The sequence below is a fragment of the Hemiscyllium ocellatum genome, chromosome 7 (genome assembly GCF_020745735.1).
Source record: "Hemiscyllium ocellatum isolate sHemOce1 chromosome 7, sHemOce1.pat.X.cur, whole genome shotgun sequence".
Lineage (NCBI taxonomy): Eukaryota > Metazoa > Chordata > Chondrichthyes > Orectolobiformes > Hemiscylliidae > Hemiscyllium > Hemiscyllium ocellatum.
In genome coordinates, this window is record NC_083407.1 from 106,740,417 (window position 1) to 106,763,390 (window position 22,974).

The following is a 22,974-nucleotide window of genomic DNA, read 5'->3' on the forward strand; positions in this document are numbered from 1 at the left end:
ACTATCACAAGGGACTTTAGCAATATCCCTACATCAGCTACATTGCACTCAATAACCTATTTGTTCTCTTTTCAAAAGTCAATTAGTGAGACATGACCTTCTCTGAACAGATCTATGTTCACTGTCCTTGATTATTCTGCACTTTGCAAACAATTAATACTGTCCTTCTGAATTTATTCTCATAATTTGCCAGTGTTGTTTCATACTACTTCTGTAAAATGCCTGAAGACATTTCATCATCTTAAACATGCTATGTTAATGCAATTTGTTTTGGTTAAAGGATCAATGACGAGAGAGTGGAGTTTGGCAGTTTCAAAGTTTTGGCCTTGATGACAGACAAGAGTTTGAGCGAGTCAAGAGGACAGATCAGAGACGTATAGGCACTTTTATCCAGGGGCAGATACATCTCTCTGATGAAATGTCAGATACCAGTTTACAATGCATGACCCAAGTGACATAGGACACTCATTGCAGTCACCCAAAGAATACATTTAAAAGCAAAATATTGCACCTGCTGGAAATCTCAGACAAGCAGCAACAGTTTCTCAATGCTTTGGAACTGAAGAGTCATACAGGACTTGAAATGTTAACTCTGTTCCTCTCTCCATCGATGCTGCGAGAATTGCTGAGTTTCTCACCATTTTCTATGTTTGTATCAAACAATACATTTCATTGGCTTCACCCCTATGATATACATTTATTTCCCATAAAAATTTGATTGCAGCATTACAAGAACTACTGTCTTCCTTGAGAAGGTTGCGATAAATGCACAAAAATAATAACTGTCTTGAACACAAAGTCAGCATAATCAGAAGCTCATCACACAGCCAATTATCACACTAAATTTTGAATTTCATGTGGAAATTTGTACTACTTAACACAACAGATTTTAATTATGTAGCTTGTAAATGGCTGGAGTGTGTCATACATTCCCCCGCCTCTCACTGAGCATTATACAACTTTACTAATCATGCTCAGAGTATACAACCGGGCATGAACTCAATCTTCGTTAGAAGTTTATCCTTTATATATATTTGTGCAGAATTCAGCTACAACAGCACAACACCAATGCCTGAGATTTTTTTTTGTCAGTATAGGTTAGCAGATGGAAGGCTCGTCAACTGCACTGGATCCTTCAGTAACCGCTTTGATACACTTTGCCATCGTCTGGGAGGCTCTGCTGATTGGATCTATAGGGAAAGGAAACCAGGAAAAGCAAAGACTTTAAAAGTTGAATAATTCTAGGCTTCTGCTGAAATCTGTTATACATTAATTACCAGCTATCACTATAATTTGAACACAGTTCTTCACAGAACAGAAACAATCCAACAAGAAAACACAGTCATCGCTCAATTTTTAGCTAAACTCTGATGGGTGTAGTTTTGTGGCTTCAATTTACACAACAGGATTTCATGTAATTGCACCTAAGGTGTTTACACAATCATGTTGCTAGCACAATTAGGTTCAAAGCTGTGACAATTTGATCTACAAAGTGTATGCACATATTCACGTAGATTTCTTAAAGGCTAGTTTGTCCAGTTTGAAATTTGGAGGTTTGGCTGTTTCCAGTGCCTTATTACTAAATCCAAAAATCAAGTGATAACACCTTCAGGTATATTTACAGATTAAGGGAAACAAGCAAACAACACTGAGATCTGAGGCCCATTGAGGTTTCATATTAGTTTGTTGCCTTTGGAGTCAGTTAAGACTTAGCCACCTCTAATTCTGACTTTATCTCCAAGAATATGACAGTGTCCTAGAGTGTAAGTCACCCTAATTATTTTTCCCAATGGTTCTCAGGGATTATTTGCTCTCTGATGCTCTATTCAACATTACTTCATCAACAATGGCAAAAGCAGGTCAACCGACTGTTCATTTCATTGCTCTTTGTCTAATTTTAGTATGGCATTTGAACTCATGGCAAATTTCTTCCTGGTGGTCCTCAGTACATATCTGAATTTGGTAAAGTACAATATGAACAAAAGTCTTTCTTTTGTTAGGATGCACAGACGCAGTCACCCTGGACTCAAATGATACGATACATTCTTAGGCAACTTTCCATCCTTCACCCACCATGAACATCAACTCTTCCAAATCTCCACAGTCCCATCAAAAAGAGGACAGAGCGAGAGAGATAAAGTGGGTAAGATTGAACAAGTAATCCAGAACTTCAAGCAATTGTTCTGGGAACATGAATTTGAATCCCTCCATGGCTGATGGCGAATAGTGATTGTATAAAAAGCTGGAAATGGAAACATGTTAACCTAATGGTAACCACGTAGGTATTTATGACAATAGAGAGCACTTATCTGGTCACGTCCATCCGTTAGGGAAATAGATCAGCCGTCCTTATCAGCTCTGAACTATATGTAACTCTATCCACAGCAATGTAGTTTGCCTTTGGACAGTCAGGGATGGGCAATAAATGCTTGCCTAGCAAGCAACACCCAAATCCCATGAATGAATTATTTCACCTCAATACTGATGGCTGTCAGGCATTCCTTCCCTAAACCTGGTTATGCTTGCACCTGCTTAGTCTGCTTAAAGATCGATCTCTGATCAAAATTTGCATCATCTCCTCAAATACATGGTCCTTTATCAAGGTGTTGTATTTTTCTCTGATTGCGTTCCTAAGTAGTGTCTTGGAACTTGAATCCACTTGAAAGGGAATAGATAATGCAAGCTGAGTCAGACATGTGACTGAGCTATTTGTACACACTTGAAATTTTACAAAAACATTTTATTAATGCAATAACTTGTGCAATATTACATAACAGGCTATATTTTTCAATCAGTAGTGAAGGATCAGCATGAGTTGCAGACCTCAAAAGAAAACTGCCAACAAAGATTGACTCATATATATGATGCCAATTTCCTCTTTCCCATGGTCATTCTAAAACTGGTGGACCTCCAGATCTATGAACAGCAACATGAGCATCCTGAAGTAGCCTCACATGTAGCAGTCAAAAAACATGATTTTTATTTTAGATTTTCAAACAGTGAATTAAATCATAGCTGGATTTGGATCAAAACTAAAATAAACCTTTCAGGACCAGTGAAGGTGTTTTGCAGCAATTCTGAAATTAATATATAATTGAAAACCATATTTCATCTCATTCTACATGTTACAACCTTTTCCTTTTTTTTGTAGGAAACCTAATGGCGTGAAAATGAACATTATTGTTTGGCCAGGGATTGTACCCTACAGACAGGATAGGGGTGGGGAATATGTTAACAGCACACTCCCTGAAGAATTATTGGCAGAAACTTCTGGATTTCTGTGTTATTCTATACACGAACCGTCTGCAAAATATTAAAATCAGTTTGAGTGGAATATTGATGGTGACGCTGACAGTGTTGCTGGGTCTTTCAAACAGAATGGTATCCCACAATTGCAGAGAAAGCAGCCATTGTCCTTTAGCATGGTTACTACTGGTGAACAGCACATTTGACCCGTTAATCAAAAGAACAACATCTCCAGATTTTATCCTGAAACAAGCATTAGCCAGTCTGGTTCCCAAGTAATATCCCATTGCATATTCAATTAACACGTACCTGTCATGTAAAAATCTTTAATTGTAAGTTGAGGTGGAACAAGTGGCTCAGACAAGACCTGTTGATTCACAAGCTGTAAGAAAACAGAGAAAGGGTCAGACACTGCCTCAAGATATGAACAAACAGAAGAAAACTAATCAGAATTAATGCATATAGCATGAAACATTTATTCATTTCAGTTCTTATGCCCTTGATCGTTTCCTTTCCTGGCTCAATATTTAAAATTATCATGACCTAATCTCTCCTGACACTCTGTAGTCTTCTGTCACCTATATCTTCATGAGAAGATTATATTCCTGCAAGTCTGGTCATTTGAACCTCAGTCATTCCTCAACTGACCGGTGTTCCTTTAAAAATGATGCTTTTAAAACCCATTTCCAAACCACAGTTTTTTATTTCACCAATCCTGCACAAAGGGTGTCCTGCTTTTGTCTGATTAGGCTTCAACTATGTCGCATGCTATAATAATTAAGCTACTGGGAAAGGGTTTGCACACCAGGGTGTAAGCTAACAGGCTAACAAGCGAAATTAGGCTGACCTTTGCTAGCTCATTTGCCTGTTTGAAAAAATTGGCCTCTTCTACATCATTGTAGCAGATCAGGTTTGGAGATATTTCAGCCAACCTGTCACGGACCTCATCCAGAGTATCATAAGGAAGTGTTACACCAGCCACCTGCAAAGAGACAAATGATTAAGAACATAAGACTGCAGTTTCCAATTTAAATTAAACTAGGGAAAATTTGGTCTGGATAAATAAATATCAAGAACTTCTAAATGTTGAAAAAGCAAACAGAGTTTGCGTGCAGATTTTTTTAAAACAGTTCTATGGAATAGGTGTTCTGTACAGTATTGTACTGAACCATATGGTTAAGAAAGATAAATTGTAGACTTGATCCTGATACTCAGTCAAAGTTCACATGATTGCAGGTTTAAGTTCCAGTTTAGAAATTTTAGCATCAAATCTGATTAGGCAACACTCCTTCAGTACTGTGCTGGAGCATTAAAGGCACAGTCTTTTGAATAAGATATTAAATGAAGGCCCTGCTCCACTTCTCGTAAATGTTAAAACAAAAAGGTATTGTACAATTTCAAACAAAAATAGCGACGGTTTCCAGTGTCCCTATCATTACTGGTATCTCAAAACCAACATTAGAAAAAAAAAGTTATTTGATCATTATTGCATCACTGTTGTTTGGGAGATTCTGCTGTGCATAAACTGGTTGCCATATTTCCTACATCACAACTCTCTAATATTACCTCACTGGCTGCCAAGTCCTTTGGAATGTCCAAAGTGGTGAAAATGCTCGATCAATCCAAGTATTTCTTTGTATCAATGATAAGCTTACCAGAGTCAACAATGTTTTATAAAGGATTTGTTCTACATCACACAACTGTGCTCTGGGAAGCATGACATCTATATCAACTTGAGAAAGGGCTGATGGGTGCTAAAGAGCAACAATGTGGAAACTTATATTAATAACTCTTTGACAGGCTCTTTCCCCTGGCACGTGGATCACTTTAAAACATGCAAACATTTAATTTCTATAGGGAGTAACATTTGAGAATTAAGACGACAACATTTTGTATATCTGAAGAGAGAATTTCTGAATTACTACAATTGCCCTGCTTTCTCACAGAATTGGATTTGAAATTTTGTGTCTTGTTTTAACTTTGTGGAGTTAGATTTTCATGGTTCCCTAAGGGACCAAATGGAGCCAGGACAAGAAATAAAACTGCTACCAAATAGAGCAGCTGGAGGCCAGCCTCCACTTCGCTAATTAAATAGCCTAACAGACTTGTGGGCTGAGTGGACCTCTCCTGTTACTCTGTTTTTATGCCACGGACACTCTTCTGTACCTCGGAAAGTGCACGAATAATTTGCCAATCTTCCCTGGCCATGCCAGGCGCCGTTACTGCCACTCTGGTCTGCTGGGCACGGCCCTCTGTGTTGACATATGTTGCTTTCTTCTCTGTGTAAGCAGCTCCAGGTAGAACAACATCTGCCATGGGGGCTCCGACATCTCCATGATGTCCTAAAAAGGGAAACATGAAAAGTCAGTGATCATTTGACACAGCTGTGTGCAAATTGATTTTATTTTTTAAAATTCCACACTTAGAGTTGAGGGACATCAAGACAAAGCAGTTACAAAATTGGCAGTCACAGTCAGCAACAAAGATTTTCAGATCTGGTATCTTGTAACTGATTTCAAAATAGAGGATAGTTCCATCTGTTCTACCCCCCAGGACGTAACATTAAATTCAAAATGCTGTAATTTATTGTTCTACAATATTTCTAATTCTACACCTGGTACTCTTGTGGCCTCAGGCAAGACTCCAAAAAAAAAGTCTCCAATCATGAGTAGTTTTTAAACTGTGACCCTGCATTGCGAGGTCACTACGTGTCTGCTATAGCAGCACACAGTCAGAAGATTGTGGACTCAAGTACTCCTCCAGAAATAAAAATCAATCTCTGACCCAGTCAAGAACTCTTTACACTAAACGGAGAGTTAGCAGCCATTTTTTCAATGCAATGCACTCTAGAGGTTCAACAGCATTATGTAGATGACGGTTGCCGTGATGCTTACCCTGATAAACGATGAAGCAATCCTTTGAAAGATGCTCCCGTGTGATGCAGCCACTGTCTGCTCCAAGAAGGAATAGCACTTTAGGGGGATTTTTCCGGATATAGTCAACACCAGCTTTGTATCCCAAATCCAGAGCAGCGACTTGGCCGGCTACCCTACATGAACACACACGCATCTTTGTTACTTCACTTCAAATAAACAACTACAACGGATTACAACATAGGCCAGAAGTCAGGACATAACTCATGATGTCTCAGTAAAACGTTGCTGAGTTTAATCTCTAATTTCACACAAACATACCCTTAAGGAGATGGTCATGCAGTTCATTGTGCTGACTTTTTGAAAGAATTATTAAATTACCACCTCCCCCACCCCAACCACTCTTTCAGCTGTAGTACCACAAATTCTTTTGAGTACATATGGATTTCCTCTTCCAAAATTATTAAATCTGTTTTCATTAGCCTTCTTTGGCAATGAATTCTGAATCTTAATTTTCTGATGGGAAGAAAATCTCACATCATCTCCTGTTCTTTTGCCAATTATACAAAAATCTGTGCAATAAACAAAAAAAGGCATTCCGAAGATGGGTCACTGGACGCGAAAAATCAACTATACTTTCTCTCCACAGATACAGCCAAATCTGTTGAGTTTTTACAGCAATTTCTGTTTCAGTTTCTCATTTCCAGCACCCAGAGTTCTTGTTTTTTTTTAAAAATTATCTGAAATGCATCCTGCCAGTGTAAACAGTTTCTCCTTACCTCAAATCTCTGCATCATTTCTGTAAAATCATCCTATTAACATTCCCTGCTCGAAGGAGAACAATCCTAAATTCATTGACTCTCCTCATATCCCAAACACTTTACCTCTAGTAATTGCTGAGTGAATGAGAATCTCCCAGCATTTCAGCTGAGTTGATGACATCAAAGCCAAATCCCAACTGCACTACAAGAAGTTGTTAAAATGTGGAATTCACGACTGCATGGCTGCACTTAACGGCAAAGCTAGATAAGAACATGAAAGAGAAAAGAATATAATGATAGTTTAAAAAGTGAGGTTAGATGGGAGGAGCCTTATATGAAGGATGAACACCGGCATACACCAGTTGGACTAAATGGCCCGTTTCTATGCTGATAACTCTCGGTAATTATTTGAGACCACAGCAAAATTATTGGCATTATTCTTTGATCATATTCTTGTAGCTTTGCTAGTTGGAGGGTCGAGTGGCCACATGCACATTATTTAAGCTGACAGTTCAGTGGCATGTTGTGGGAGTTCTACACTGCTGGGATAAAAGCAAAATACTATGGATGTTGAAATCTGAGACAAACACAGAAAATGCTGGAGAAATTCAGCAGGTTTGACATCTTCTGTGGAGAAAGTTAACATTTTCAGTCCAGTACGACCCTCTTCAGAATGCCTTACTTTAGATATTAAGCTGTATTCCAAACTTGTCTCTTCTTTACAGTCAGCTGGTATTAAAGACCTGCTAACTTTACTGCAACAAGCAAATCTGCTTTCGCATAGCTGCTTCACTGGTTGTGAAGTACAAGGTGCTGAGAGATAGTCAATACATTAAAAGTACGGAAGTGTGTCTATGAAGCACCAAAGATAACTGGAAAGGTTTGTGAATGCCCAATGTCAAACAAACCATACATTCTATGACATCAATAGTGCCATTGGAGATTTGTAGCTTGTAGGGGCGTATTATAGAAGTTCAAGCATAATACCTTGGAAGATCAATAGATCACTCAAATGGTACTATAAACCATAAGTCACTGACTCAATCTTGTATTACAGTTGCAACTTAGTGTGCAGCACTCTCACCTGAGAGTTAGAGGGCTCCACTCCAGAGATTATATGCATCAAATATAAGCTGCAATGTTGAAGCAAAACCACAATATTGAAAGTGTCATCTTTCAGAGGTAAACTTAAAGCAAGGTCCTATCTGCCCACTTAAGTCAGCGTAAAAGATCCCAATGCACAATTTGAAAGAACAAGAAAACTCATCCCATTGTCCTATCAATCTTTTCATTTTCAACACTCCTGAAGCAGATTATTTGATCATTATCACTTTGCTGTTTGTGGGAGCTTGCTGTGTGCGAAGTGTTTGCTGCATTTCCTACACTATAACAAGGACTAGACTTGAAAAATCACAAAGCTGTTACATCACAGAAGGAGACCATTTGCCCAAACGTGCCTGCACCAACTCTTTAAAGAAGCATTATTATCTCATGCAAATTTCCAGTTTTTTTCACCTTACCCTTGCACACTACTTTTAACCAAATAATCATCCAATGCCCTCTAGATTGCCTCAACTACACTTCCAGCTAGGTACCAAGAAGATTTAATTTACTGCTAACAGCTTTGGGATATGCGGAGGCTGCCATAGGCGCTATGAAACTTAATGTTATTTCAGTGTAGAATGTGGAGAAGGGTCAGATTCTGTACTGTAATCATAATAAATTCAATAGTGGGAGGAGATATGCCGAAACTGGAACCCGAGAGATCTAGTGATCTAGAGAGATCCCATACATCAGGAGCAATTCCGAACTGACAGCCAGACTACTGCGACCATTAGGACTCATAACAGCACAAAAACCAACAGCCACTCTCAGACAACAACTCACCAGAACGAAGGACCCGATACTCAGCATGAGCAAAACCAACGTAGTGTACAAAATCCCATGCAAACACTACATAGGACAAACAGGAAGACAGCTAACGATCCGCATCCATGAACACCAACTAGCCACGAAACGACACGACCAGCTATCCCTTGTAGCCACACACGCAGATGACAGGCAACATGAGTTCGACTGGGACATCACTACTATTATAGGACAAGCCAAACAGAACACCCAGGGAATTCCTAGAGGCATGGCACTCATCCACAGCTTCTATCAATAAGCACATTGACCTGGACCTAATATACCAACCACTGCAGCGGACAGCTGGAACTGACAACCGGAAGCGGCAGATTCAAACCACTACAAATGCCGGAGGAAACATCACAGAAGCGCTTTACAGGAGGCTCTCAAGCACTGAGGATGTCGCCTAGACAGGGGATAAAACGTCTGCAACACAAATTCCCAGCTTGGCGAACAGAACCACAACAACGAGCACCCGAGCTACAAATCTTCTCACAAAACTTGGAAGATCGAGTGAATATTTCACTCGAACGTCAAGGCTCACATCCAAGGTACCAAATGGTTTCACTGCAACATTGATCACACTTCTGACCTCTGAAGGACGTTTAGAACTCTCCAGTTATCTCCGACTTCGCTGCCTGCTCTGGCATTCTGTGCAATGGTGCTGACAGCGGCATGTATTGCTGCACCGTCACGTCGCTGGAGAATTGAACTGCCCACCACCACCATGGGCTTCCTTGCTTTATTCAGGACCTGGTTTTTGGAAGAGAGTTGAATTGGAAGAAGAAAAGTACAAAGTCAGTGTACCTGTTTATTTTGCCACTTTGTAGTTAATTTAGTAATGAGTTTTATAATTTTCTAATAACCCCAGTAGCTCGAACTATAGCAGTTATAAACTACTCTTTTGATTAGATTAGATTAGATTAGATTTAGATTAGATTTACTGTGTGGAAACAGGCCCTTCGGCCCAACAAGTCCACACCGACCCGCCGAAGCGCAACCCACCCATACCCCTACATATACCCCTTACCTAACACTACGGGCAATTTAGCATGACCAATTTACCTGACCCGCACATCTTTGGAGGGTGGGAGGAAACCGGAGCACCCGGAGGAAACCCACGCAGACACGGGGAGAACGTGCAAACTCCACACAGTCAGTCGCCTGAGGCGGGAATTGAACCCAGGTCCCTGGCGCTGTGAGGCAGCAGTGCTAACCACTGTGCCACCGTGCCGCCGTGATAATTCTACTTTCTCGATTACATTGACTGACTGTTTAAATCAGCTATCACACAAAGATATTTTTCTAGCCAAAATAAACATCTTAAACATTAATCTGTTAACTGGGCACTGAATCAACCAATTCATTGGTTGTTTTCCTGTCAATTAAACTGCTTCTCAGACACTGAACCAAATAGGTTGGTGTGTTTATACAATCACTGTTACAAGTATTTCACAGACCAGGGTCGAAATGACCCAACTAATTTAAAGAAACACAGCATATCCTACTAACATGTCTGTGCAAGCACAAATAGAGGTTTTCACAAACATGCATTTAGCTTGTATTGTTTAAAAAAAAGCTCAGGTGACTAATTGTTGAAGAGATCAAAAAGACGTTTTGGTATTTAATCAAATGAACTTGAAACTGCCATTAAGGAATTGGTTCTAAAGGCAGGTGCAAGGGAAATGGAATGATCTGAAAACTCTGATCCGAGTTAAATTTTTAAGCAACAAAAAGGAGAATATTCCATTGGTGTATATTTTTGCAGGGCACTGAATTTACATAACTATATTTGAAGTGTTCAACAGTGCTTTGCATTATAAATTTTGACCTCAGGTTTTTGTCTCATTGCCCAATTTGAACACGTTGAACAATAAGACAGCTCATGAACTTCTCATGATGGCAACCTGTACTGCTAACAATGCAAAAAAAATTCAGCATTTCACAAAGAATAATTAAGAACTTTGTTCACAAATGCACAAAATGTGTAAAGAATTCAGAAGCTTACTCTTTACAATAAAGTAACTTTGCTTCAAGGTTATTTAACCCATTAATGACTTTCTTTCATGTAGAGAAAGTTGACATCTGACATCATTTGTTGGCAATCTTTTGCGCTCAGTTCCCTCTAACTTTAAATAAAAGTTTTTTAAAAAAAAATCTGTTTTATTCAATATTGATCAATTGAAATATTTTAGCAAAAGACTGCCTAAAGCACAGTATATGCATTTTTGAAGAAATTCTAACTGTTCATCCACAGTGTATCACAACTCATCCAAGTGATCAGATCCACTTCCAGAAATCATTGTGAATGTAGTTCTATGAAAACTATGAATTGCTGTACAGAATATTAGTTTTCTCAATCACGATCCCATTTTAGAACTGTCCCTTTATCATGTCCGAAGGGCAAACTGCTCTACTCCCTGATAATTTTGAGCCAAATTTACTCTCAAGAGTTAAATGAGTCAACATTTATTGTAATTTGGCAGAAGTCAATTCCATGGCAGAAGCACCAAGTATATAGCAGTTGCTCCATCAACATTATTCAATGAAAATGTTGATTAGAGATGGATTATAATAATATAATGTATTGACGTGGTATATAAAATCAGGATAACCTGGAGACATGAGCTATACCTGGCTGAAAGGGTGCTTTCCTGAGGCAATCTCTTGTAACACCTCTGGAGAGTCTCCTAGGTGATTGTAGTTGTAGCTCAAATCCACATTGGCCCCAACTAAAGCCACTTGGAGATCATTGTGCAGCCAACTGTAAAAAGGCACAAACATTTGGAAGGAGTGAATCAACTTTTATGGAACACAACCTAACTACAGAGTCCTTAATGGCTTCAATTCAAGAACACCAACAGAATGATGGAAATGCACAGTTAAGTGACATTTGAAAGCACCATGATATGGGGATATCTTAGTTGGTTAGATAGCTGGCTTGACAGTGTAGGTTCAATTGCTGTACCAGCTGAGATGACCACAAGTGTACAGTCTTCTCAGCTTTGTCCCTTTTCTAAAGGTGTGGTGACCCTCAGGTTAAACCACCGACATTCATCTCTCTTTCTCTGATGAGGGTAGCCCTATGGTTCTCTGGGACATTGGTGACTTTACCTTTGTCTTGCTTCTCCTCAGTTAGAATCCTTTGTCTTGATATTGTTCTAAGCTGACTGCTGGGCACATGTTAGTTCTCTCTCTGCTAGTCTGCCCAATTGGAGACTGAAAGCTTCGTGTATGGAGATTGCAAACATTTTGCAGATACATCATGGATTAGACAGGCGAGTGAAGGAAAAGAGTAGAAAGCAATCTCGGGTGCATGGTGAGTAAATGCGATCAGAATTATTTACTTGCATGGAGGGTGATCAATAAGATAGTCAGGTTGAACTCAATGGCCTATTTCTATGTTGCAATTTGTCATTCATTTCTATGACTTTACTGATTAATGCTTTGAGTGCAAGTTCAAATAAGTTTGCAACTGCTTGACTTGACAACACAGATGCTCATTCACCGTTCCCTCTCAACTCTCTCAAAAATAACAACATTCTGGACTAAAAATATGCTTTCATCGGTGCCCAAAACTGCTGTGTACATGTGGGATTTGAGAACAAATGTGTGCAAAATACTCTATTACTGGGAATGAAGGAGGAAGAGCATGAGTGAGTGACAGAGGTCATAGTGTAGCATGATTATGTAGCAGGCATCCAGGAATATTAAAGTGCAATACTGCACTCCTGATGAAAGCTGCAAACTCAGTATAGAATATCCACACGTTTCCAGCATTAAGTAACATGCAGCCTCTAGTAAATTCTGGAGGCACTATGCTCAAGGTGCTTTGTAAAAATATTTAATTTGGGTCTAATAATGAACACAAACATGACAGCAAGGTCCAACAAATAAACAGAAGATCAAGGATCTGCTCATCTGTTCACCATTAATACTGGTATGTGGCTTAGGCCCAATACCTTCTGTTCTGAATACACTACTATCAGAACCCAAGGTGTCACATATGCATATACCTGTATTTATCCACATCGCTTAAGGTCACTTTATAGGAGAGTTCTCACACAAAATCTGACACCAAGTCATATTATGATAGGTAACCAGAAGTTTGTTCCGGTTTTAATAAAGATCTGTCAACAGCTTTGTGATTTCTCCAGGCTCACAAAGCTGCAAGGTCACTCTTCTTCAAAGGCTGGGTTTTTGCAATCCCTGATTTATTCATTCCACCATGGGCAACGGTGTCTTCAGTTGATAGTTCTATGGTCTGAAACTCCCCCTCTAAGACTCCTCACCCCGTTTCCTCTTTCCTCCTTTACTAAGTGTTTGAAACAGAACTTCTTTGATGAAGCCGATGATCATCTACTCTATCTATATGCCTTTTGTAAATCAAGGTAAAATTTTGTTTGAATGCAATTGTTTGAAGGCTCTTCAGGTGTTACTTGATGTTAAAAGAGCTACATGAACGCAAGCCCTTAGCGAATCTGTCAGCCAAAGACAGTGAGCAAAAGGAAATATTAACGAGCCAGGAACAAAAGCTGTGTGCACCCACAGCATTCACATTTTTTCACATTTGCAATCCTCCACATACTGACCTCTTTCTGACTCGAACATTGAAAAGTGGGGCTTCATAGCGTGGGTTGGTGCCGACCAGCAGCAGGACATCAGCCTCCTCTACTCCGGAAATTTTGGTGTTCAGCAGATAATTGGAGCGCAAATCTGTACTGTTTGGAAACAGCAAAAAGTCAAACAAAGCACTTTGTTGCACCCTGCTTTTATACTGTGTAGACACGTGGCTATGTTAGGTAACAGCTGAAGCATTGATGTGTAAAGGACTGCAGTGAACTAGCAAAAGTAGTTTACAATTCCTGCCATTAGAGGGCGATAACTTTCCACTGTTCTGCTTCCTACTGTGCAACTAAAACAAACTATGGGGCATCCAACAGTTGTAAAAATGCCAGCTCAATACAAACTGAACTGTGACACATCACACAGAGCAAACAACTCCAGTGGGGTCACTGGACCACTGCAACTTGTTGAATATCATCTTGGGTTTGTTATGGAATCCTGTGCTCTATTCACCAATGCTGATCATCATCAAGTGTGGCATTCTTACCCAGCTCCAGCCATTGGGAAGATCTCCTCTGTGCATAGTGCATCACTGTTTAACCTGTTGATCATGTCCTTCAGGGCCACGAGTGCTTCGGCATCAGCCATTCCTCCAGCAATGGCAGCCACACCTTTATCCTGTACTCCCTGCAACTGTAGACATGGTATAAACACCAACAGTGAGGGCAGGAAAGCAAATAATTTTGGATTTCATTGCAACATACAGCACAGGAGCTATTCATTAGGTCCTACTTAAGTCACATGTTTGAAAGAACTATCAAATTAGTGCAGGTTCCCTGCTCTTACCTCATAATACAATGATTTTGCCTGGTCAAGTCTATTTTAAATTGCCTCTTAAGGCTACAGTCGATTCTGTTACCATCACCCTTCCATACAGTGCATTCTGGATCAACTCACTACATCAAGGGAAAAAAGGCTTCCTCTTTCCTTTGGCACTTTTATCAATTATCTTCAGTGCCCTGACAACCAATTCTCCTGACAGTGACAGCAGTTTTTCCCCAACTCGTCCACCAAAACTTTTTACGTAACTTTTATTTTTATATCTCATATTCAGTTAAGATTATACATCCACATGGAAAATTCTTCACTCCTCACCCACAGAAAGAAGCACACCAGCAGGGGATGGAATGGAACTGTAGAAACTAAGCACATCTCCAGCAGCTGCTCATTTGGTTACACTTTATCATGGTCCCCCGGAATGGTGCCCTCCATGCTCATCAGCCAGCCCTATGGTTTTGTTGGTGTCCTGGAAAATGTCTAGGTTTTGACCACCCATGAACCTCCATACGAGGACTCCGGGAACTGTGGGGTTAGACGACTTTACGGAGCCAAGAAAGGATGAGACAAGAAAGGATTTTGCTTTCCAAAGATAGTAAGCAGATATTGTGTTGGATTAATGAGTTGATATGCTCCATTGCATAACATCGCTCTCTGCCTCAGAGCCCTCAACATTTTATGAATATGTTCAGCCCAATACAAGATAGGGCAGTTTCTTACCGCTTCAGCAATCTGTGTTAGTGCCTCCTCCCAGGATGCAAACACCAGCTGTCCCTTCGAACCCCTAACCATGGGAACAATTAAGCGCTGACGCTTAAGGCCATCATATGCAAACCTGCAGACCAAAATACGTGAAGAAGAAAAATAATACCCAAACAAATTTCAAAATAAATCAACAAACTGCACCACCTCCCCCCAAAAAAAAATTCATTTCAGAAGTAGAAACACAGAGACGTTGCTGCACATGGCATGTTTTGTAATGTCTTTCTGTGCATTTACATGGTCTTTCCTGTATGCAACAGTGACTTTCTACATTAAGGACCATATCACTGCATTGAGCTAATACCTTTAAATTATGTCAAATTTTAATCGCCTGTTTAAGCCATGAGGTTCCAGGGATGAGGGATTCAAGTTGTGCATCGTATGCAGAAGATTTAATTGTGGTGTGTTAAACCATTAAACTATAATGTCTATGTCTGTCTGATTGTGTGTGAAAGTTCTAAGTGAGTTATAAATTTGACTAGTAGTTACATGTAACAATTCTTAACTCTTTCTCTGTTGTTAGAGCCTATTTATCTGAAATAAATAATAACCTGTTGTTAAGTACAAAAAAAAATGGTCTGTGTTTCTAACAACCGAGATCTAAATAACAGCCCAATTGGGGAATTCTGCTTTTATTTATAACAAGATTTGTGATGACTTTAGGAACAGAGGGGCTCAATTTCCAGTTCATGATCCCATTGAGATGTATAAAAGAACTAAAGATGATTTGAGGAAAATCATTGCATAGTGAATAGTCAGGATTTGGAATTCACCTGGCAAAGTGGTAAGTAAAGATTCAAAGTCACTTGCAAAAGGGAACTGGATAAACATTTGAAATGAAAAGGGACAAAGGGAAGGTATAAGTGAATGTTGAGACAGTGAATAGAATTCTCTTCGAATGAATTGACATAATCTCATTTTTTTATGCTTTCATTTACAATTCAGCAGTCTAGTATATGCCATATTCTTCCTTGCGGTCGAGAAACAGCCAATCAGTTATTTTGAAATCTGATTATAATAGATGTAGGAAGCATAACAGTCAATTTGCATCCATCAAGCTCCCACACACAAAAAAAGAAACATACAAATTGCCAGATTGTGTGTTTTTGGATACAATTGACAGAACAACGACGAGGACATTGGAGAGAACTCTCCTTTGGAAATATACCACAATCTTTTACATCTGCCCAAAGTGCAATCTTTGTTTCAAATTTCACTTGAAAGAAGGCACCACTGACCATATAGGCCTCCCTCATTACTGTGTTGAAGTATCAGCTAAGATTTTGTGCTTAAGTCTCTGAACTGGCACTTGGACCTATAACTTTCAGACTCCAAAGCGAGCATGTTTCAACTGGGTCAAACCTTCTTATATGATAGCAGTGAAATATCTCTTCCGCCTCACTTTTATAATGTTTACTAAAGCATGCCAATTCATCACAGAATTGGAGAATTTTACATGCAGGACTTTTTCAAAACATATATTAAAATTCATCACCTGGTTTTATCGGAGATCCATTCCTCATTTACATCCTCATGTAACCTTGGCAGGATTCTCAATACTTCCCCAGTCCGTGTGCTCACAACGATATTGCTTCCGATAGCATCCATCACATCAATGGATTCTGTCTTCCTGTTTGTAAAAAGCACGATGCCATTTGTGACAAATGCCAATTGGCAGACTAGAATTATAGCTTGTATGGCAATTTGAGTTTAGGAATTGTGACAGGATTTCAGTAATATGTTCATCAATCCTCTTTACACTTGAACAAGATCCCAAAACACATCACTAACAAGTAACATAGTGTTTCAAAACAAGTGTCTTTGGCTGGCAAGTTATGAACTTTCTGTACGTCAAATCTCGAGGTCTCTCCTGTTACCTTAGGTGGCAGGAGAACTCTGATGGGTTCAGGTGAAATTTTAACCACTCCCCCTCCCCCCTCCCCGAGAATGATATACAGAGCAAAATAGTTAAATTATGATGACAGATGATTTCACTGACTATGAGTTTAGAAAATTTAAGGGGCAATCTTTACAAAATGTTCAAAGGCAGAAAAAGCTTTGCTCTGGTGGCAGGGATAAGAACAAAAAAGGTGGTGATGACCCTAAAATTAGAGTTAGGCCATTCAAGAGTAATGATGATGATTCAAGGAATTCATTACGAGATGGAAATCTGAAACTCCCCACAAAAACTTGGAAAGGCTGCTGGGAATTTCAAAGCTATTATTTCTTACAATGTTGTGTCACCATAGTCTTACCAGACCATTGGGGCCGTTTTTTTCATGAGAGAGAGAGAGAAGCAACTGGTGGTGATTCAACCTGAGGGCCACCAGACCTCAGGCAAGAGAAGCAGTCGAGGACAGTCCTTCACCGTGACCTCAAACAAGTTATGGGAATTGAACTCGTACTGTTGACGTCACACTGAGCTAAACGAATTCCCCATTTCTTACAATATAATTCAAGTTATGATTGACTTTGTGAAAAAATTAATCCTCAACTCTTGTTCTAAAATTCAAGCGCCACAGATTTAACACCTGCTCACCACTGGAATAAAATCTGCCCTGGTGCAGACCAGCTCATTGACAGAGTTATTGAATAGTACACCATTGCAGGCAGCTTTTCAGCACCTCCTGACTATACACACCAACATAACAAGTCAAGTTTACTACCTTAACACGCACACCAATTTGGCAGCACAGTGACAAGATACATGTGCCTAGATCAAACTCAAAAGTAATTTAGGTTGCACAACAAATGAACAATTCTACAAGAGCTAGGAGAATTCCAAGTATCAGAGAAATATTTTAGAGACTGGAGGATATTCTCGACACAGCTAAAATAGTTGCTTTAGAAGGAGTATTCAATTATTTATGCCATAGTTGAAAGACAAAGTTGCAAAATATATCAATAGAATTCCCCAGAATGGACTCAACTTCTTACGGATTGACGGGAATCTTCACCCCGAAATAAACTTTAAACTTGTGCATTCCAGACTTCAGACCCTGACCTGGACACAAAGTTTATCATGAAGGTAAACAATTTTACACTGCATCAGAAGATCAAGAATTTACAGGGTTTCTCAGGAGAATGTGATGACAGATATTGCATTACAGCAGGTCGAAATCAAACATCAACAAAAGAATGGATACAGATTGGTCTGTATTTGGATATAGATGATGCTTGCACAAATTTGGACATCACTTTTGGTTAAATGGTGAACAAAGTTGGAGGAAAATCAGTGACAATGAAGACAACTAGCTAAGAAAATATTGGATTCAGCATTGAGCTTTTACGTCCATCCAATGGGACAAAGCTTAATCCAACTGTAATATTCAAGACAAAACACTTCCACAAACATTATGTGGATGCACCTACCAGAGAAGGTGCAAAACCTGACCTACTCTTGGGAAATAAGGCTGGGCAGGTGACTGAGGTGTTCGTGGGGGAGCACTTTGGGGCCATCAACCATAATTCTATTAGTTTTAAAATAGTGATGGAAAAGGATAGACCACATCAGAAAGCTAAAATTCTAAATTGGAGGAAGGCTAATTTTGATAGTATTAGGCAAGAACTTTCAAAAGCCGATTGGAGGGGCAGACGTTCGCAGGTAAAGGGACGGCTGGCAAATGGGAAGCCTTCAGAAATGAGATAATGAGAGTCCAGAGAAAGTATATTCCTGTTAGGGTGAAAAGGAAAGGCTAGGCAAAAACGAGGACTGCAGATGCTGGAGATCAGAGTCAAGATTAGAGTGGTGCTAGAAAAGCATAGCAGGTCAGACAGCATCCGTGAAGCAGGAAAATAGACATTTCAGGCAGAAGCCCTTCATCAGGAAAGGGCAAGGAAAGGCTGGTAGGTGTAGGGAATGCTGGATGACTAAAGAAATTGAGGTTTTGGTTAATAAAAAGAAGAACGCATATGTCAGGTACAGATTAAACAAATTCTCAGAAGAGTATATTTATAAGAGAAAGCAAGAGGGCAAAAAGGGGCATGAGATGGTTTTGGCAAATAGAGTTAAGGAGAATCCAAAAAGGTCTTTACAAATACATTAAGACAAAAGGCAAACTGGGGAGAGAACAGGGCCCTCAAAGATCAGCAAGGCAGCCTTTATGTGGAGCCGCAAGAGATGGTGGGAGAAAGTAAACAAGTATTTTGCATCAGTATTTACTGTGGAAAAGGACTGGATGATATAGAATGTAGGAAAATAGATGGTCTTGCAAAATGTCCATATTACAGAGGAGGAAGTGCTGGATGTCTTGAAACACAAAAGTGGAAACATCCCCAGGAGCTGATCAGGTGGATCCTAGAACTCAGTGGGAGCTAGGGAAGTGATTGCTAGGCCCCTGGCTGAGATATTTGTACCATTGATATCACAGGTGAGGTGCCAGAAGTTGGCTGACATGGTGCCACTGTTTAAGAAGGGTGGTAAGAACAAGCCAGGGAACTGTAGACCAGTGAGCCTGATGTCAGCAAGTTGTTGGAGGGAATCCTGAGGGACAGGATGTACGTGTATTTGGAAAGGCAAGGACTGATTAGGGATAGTCAACATGGCTTTGTGCATGGGAAATCAAATCTCATAAACTTGGTGAGATTTCTGAAGAAGTAACAAAGAAGATTGATGAGGACAGAGTGATGGACGTGATCTATATGGACTTCAGTAAGGCGCTCGACAAGGTTCCCCCATGGGAGACTGGTTAGCAAGGTTAGATTTCATAGAATGTAGGGAGAACTAGCCATTTGGATGCAGAATTGGCTCAAAGGTAGAAGACAGAGGGTGGTGATGGAGGGTTGTTTTTCAGACTGGAGGCCTGTGACCAATGGAGTGCCACAAGCATCAGTGCTGGGTCCACTACTTTTTGTCATTTACACAAATGATTTGTATGTGAACATCAGAGGTATGGTTAGTAAATTTGCAGATGACACCAAAATTGTAGTGGACAGCAAAGGAGGATACCTCAGATTACAATGGGATCTTGATCAGTTGGGCCAATGGGCTGAGAAGTGGTCAATGGAGTTTAACTTAGATAAATGCGACGTGGTGCATTTTGGGAAAGCAAATCTTACCAGGACTTATACACTTAAGGGTAAGGTCCTAGGGAGTGTTGCTGAATAAAGAGACCTTGGAATGCAGGTTTATAGATCCTTGAAAGTGGAGTCGCAGGTAGATAGGATAGTGAAGGCAGTGTTTAGTATGCTTTCCTTTACTGGTCAGAGAATTGAGTACAGGAGTTGGAAGGTCATGTTGCGGCTATACAGGACATTGGTTAGGCCACTGTTGGAATATTGCGTGCAATTCTGGTCTCCTTCCTTTCGGAAAGATGTTGTGAAACTTGAAAGGGTTCAGAAAAGATTTATAAGGATGTTGCCAAGGTTGGAGGATTTGAGGTACAGAGAGAGGTTGAACAGGCTAGGGCTGTTTTCCCTGGAGCGTCAGAAGCTGAGGAGTGACCTTTAAAGAGGTTTATAAAATCATGAGGGGCATGGATAGAATAAATAGACAAGGTCTTTTCCCTGGGGTGGGAGAGTCCAGAACTCGAGGGCATAGTTTGAAGGTGAGAGGGGAAAGAGACCTAAGGAGCAACTTTTTCACACAGGAAGTGGTACGTGTATGGAATGAGCTGCCAGAGGAAGTGGTGGAGGCTGGTACAATTGCAACATTTAAAAAGCTATCTGGACGGGTATATGAATAGGAAGGGTTTGCAGGGATATGGGCCAGGTGCTGGCAGATTGAACTAGATTGGGTTGGGATATCTGATCGGCATGGACAAGTTAGACCAAAGGGTCTGCTTCCGTGCTGTACATCTCTATGATGCGATGAATAATTGTTCACGTTGATGTGGATGCGGATACATGGCTTAACAATATGGCAGAAGAAAATGTATGGAATTTTCAAACAGGATTACAGAAAGAAAAATCTTTTATCTGGGATGTCTCTTGAAACAAGCCTTTCAAGAACAGCATTAGTTTAAATTTACATGACTGGATGATTGGAGAAGAGAAGACGTTCATCAAAAGGAGGCACCATCAGGCTCAGATGTTAGCAACCCTCTGAATTGCTTATCAAGGACTGCAGTGAAATCTAAACACAGAATGTTATCAAATTATTCAAGGAATGTGGGCTACCACAGAGGAGGGAGGTCAGTGGTTGTTCTGGAATCAAGCACTTGATGTTTTGTGGTGGGGTCATGGTCCAGGAGGAGTCATGAGGGTGAAAGTGAATTTTTGTTTGCTAAGGATATTAAGGAAAATGGAATCAGGGCAGCTAAATGGAATGGAGGTGCAGATTAATTATGATCTAACAAATATTAAAAATGGCTGAAAGTGCACTTTTTGTCCTATGTTCTTCACCAGCTGTGTGCCTACACCCCGAATCCATGATGCATACATCTCAATCCAATCCACATTGCTAGTTACACAGTTGGAACACATAAGCACATAAAACTACAAGATACAGCAACAGGGTGCAACAATAAACAGTTGAAGATATGCTGCACCTGGTCTCCCAAGGTCTGGCAGTAAAGGCATAAGGTTTAGATGTCAAAGCTCCGACAGGACAAAGATCAATGATGTTTCCTGACACTTCTGACATGAACATTTTCTCGATGTATGTGCCAACTTGCATCTCATTTCCTCTTCCTGTGGTGCCCAGGTCATCCACTCCTGCCACCTCACTGGCAAACCTGTAGAAGGATGAAAGAGAATTTCAATTCCCTCCCAGAATTGAGTGTTTATATTCATCAAAATGAATGGAAATTGGGAATTTCCCCATTACATGTATTATATCATTTTTAAGTAAATTAGGTTATTATACTGAAGGTTACAACATTTAACTAATGGGTGAAGAAACACAACTTGAATTCTTTGATGATTTTTATCCCCTCTCTGATACAGTCATAGAGGTGTACAGCATAGAAAAAGACCCTCGGTCCAACTCATCCATGCCAACCAGATACCTGAACCTAATCTGGTCCCATTTGCCAGCACTTGGCTGATATCCTTTCCTATTCATATACCCATCCAGATGCCTTTTAAATGTTGCAACTGTACCAACCTTCACCACGTCCTGTGGCAGCTCATTTCATTCACGCACCACCCTCTGCGTGAAAAAGTTGCCCCTTTGGTCCCTTTTTTTAAATATTTCCCCCTCACCCTAAACCTATGCCCTCTAGTTCTGGACTCCCAACACCTGCATGCAACACTGACCAAAAAAAGGACAGCACACCCAATGCTTTCTGCACTATCCTATCTACATGTGACTCTACTTTCAAGGAGCTATGAACCTGCACTCCAAGGTTTCCTTGTTCAGCAACACTCTTCAGGACATTACCAGTAAGTGTATAAGTCATGCTCCGATTTCCTTTTCCAAAATGCAGTACCTCACATTTATCTGAATTAAACTCCATCTGCCACTCCTCAACCCATTGGCCCATCTGATCAAGATCCCGTTGTACTCCATGGTAACCTTCTTCACTGTCCCCTATACCTCCAATTTTGGTGTCATCTGCAAACTTACTAACTCTACCTCTTATGCTCACATCAAAATCATTTATATAAATGCCAGAAAGCAATGGACCCAGCACCAATCCTGTGGCACTCCACTGGTCACAGGCCTCCAGTCTGAGAAACAACCCTGGCTAGTTCTCCTTGTGTTCCATGAGATCTAACGTTGCTAATCAGTCTCCCACGGGGAACCTTGTTGATCGCCTTACTGAAGTCCACCTAGATCACATTTATCACTCGGCCCTCATCAATCCTCTTGATTGCGTTTTTTGAAAAAGTAACAAAGTTTGTGAGACATGATTTCCCGTGCATAAAGCCATGCTGGCAATCCTAATCAATCCTTGCCTCTCCAAATACATCTATATCCTGTCAATTAGGATTCCCTCCAACTTGCCCACCGGTCTATAGTTCCCTGGTTTGTCTTTACCACCTTTCTTAAACAATGGCACCGTGTTTGTCAACCCCCAGTCTTCCAGCACCTCACCTGTGACTATCGATGATGCAAGTATCGCAGCAAGAGGCCCAGC

General features: G+C 40.3%; 1 protein-coding gene across 1 annotated transcript in view; it reads right to left on the minus strand.

Annotated features, from left to right (window-relative positions):
- Nucleotides 1-371: 371 nt before the first annotated feature.
- Nucleotides 372-22,974, minus strand: part of ndufs1 (NADH:ubiquinone oxidoreductase core subunit S1) — a 41,540-nt gene continuing 18,937 nt past the window's right edge. The window contains exons 8-19 of the mRNA XM_060827637.1: nucleotides 21,442-21,627; nucleotides 16,449-16,583; nucleotides 14,912-15,026; nucleotides 13,902-14,047; nucleotides 13,381-13,509; nucleotides 11,423-11,552; nucleotides 9,381-9,541; nucleotides 6,141-6,295; nucleotides 5,413-5,588; nucleotides 4,094-4,228; nucleotides 3,556-3,628; nucleotides 372-1,190 (exon numbers count right to left, since the gene is read on the minus strand). Coding sequence (XP_060683620.1) covers nucleotides 1,099-1,190; nucleotides 3,556-3,628; nucleotides 4,094-4,228; nucleotides 5,413-5,588; nucleotides 6,141-6,295; nucleotides 9,381-9,541; nucleotides 11,423-11,552; nucleotides 13,381-13,509; nucleotides 13,902-14,047; nucleotides 14,912-15,026; nucleotides 16,449-16,583; nucleotides 21,442-21,627 — 1,633 coding nt within the window. The 3' untranslated portion in view covers nucleotides 372-1,098. The remainder of the gene's footprint in view (nucleotides 1,191-3,555; nucleotides 3,629-4,093; nucleotides 4,229-5,412; nucleotides 5,589-6,140; nucleotides 6,296-9,380; nucleotides 9,542-11,422; nucleotides 11,553-13,380; nucleotides 13,510-13,901; nucleotides 14,048-14,911; nucleotides 15,027-16,448; nucleotides 16,584-21,441; nucleotides 21,628-22,974) is intronic.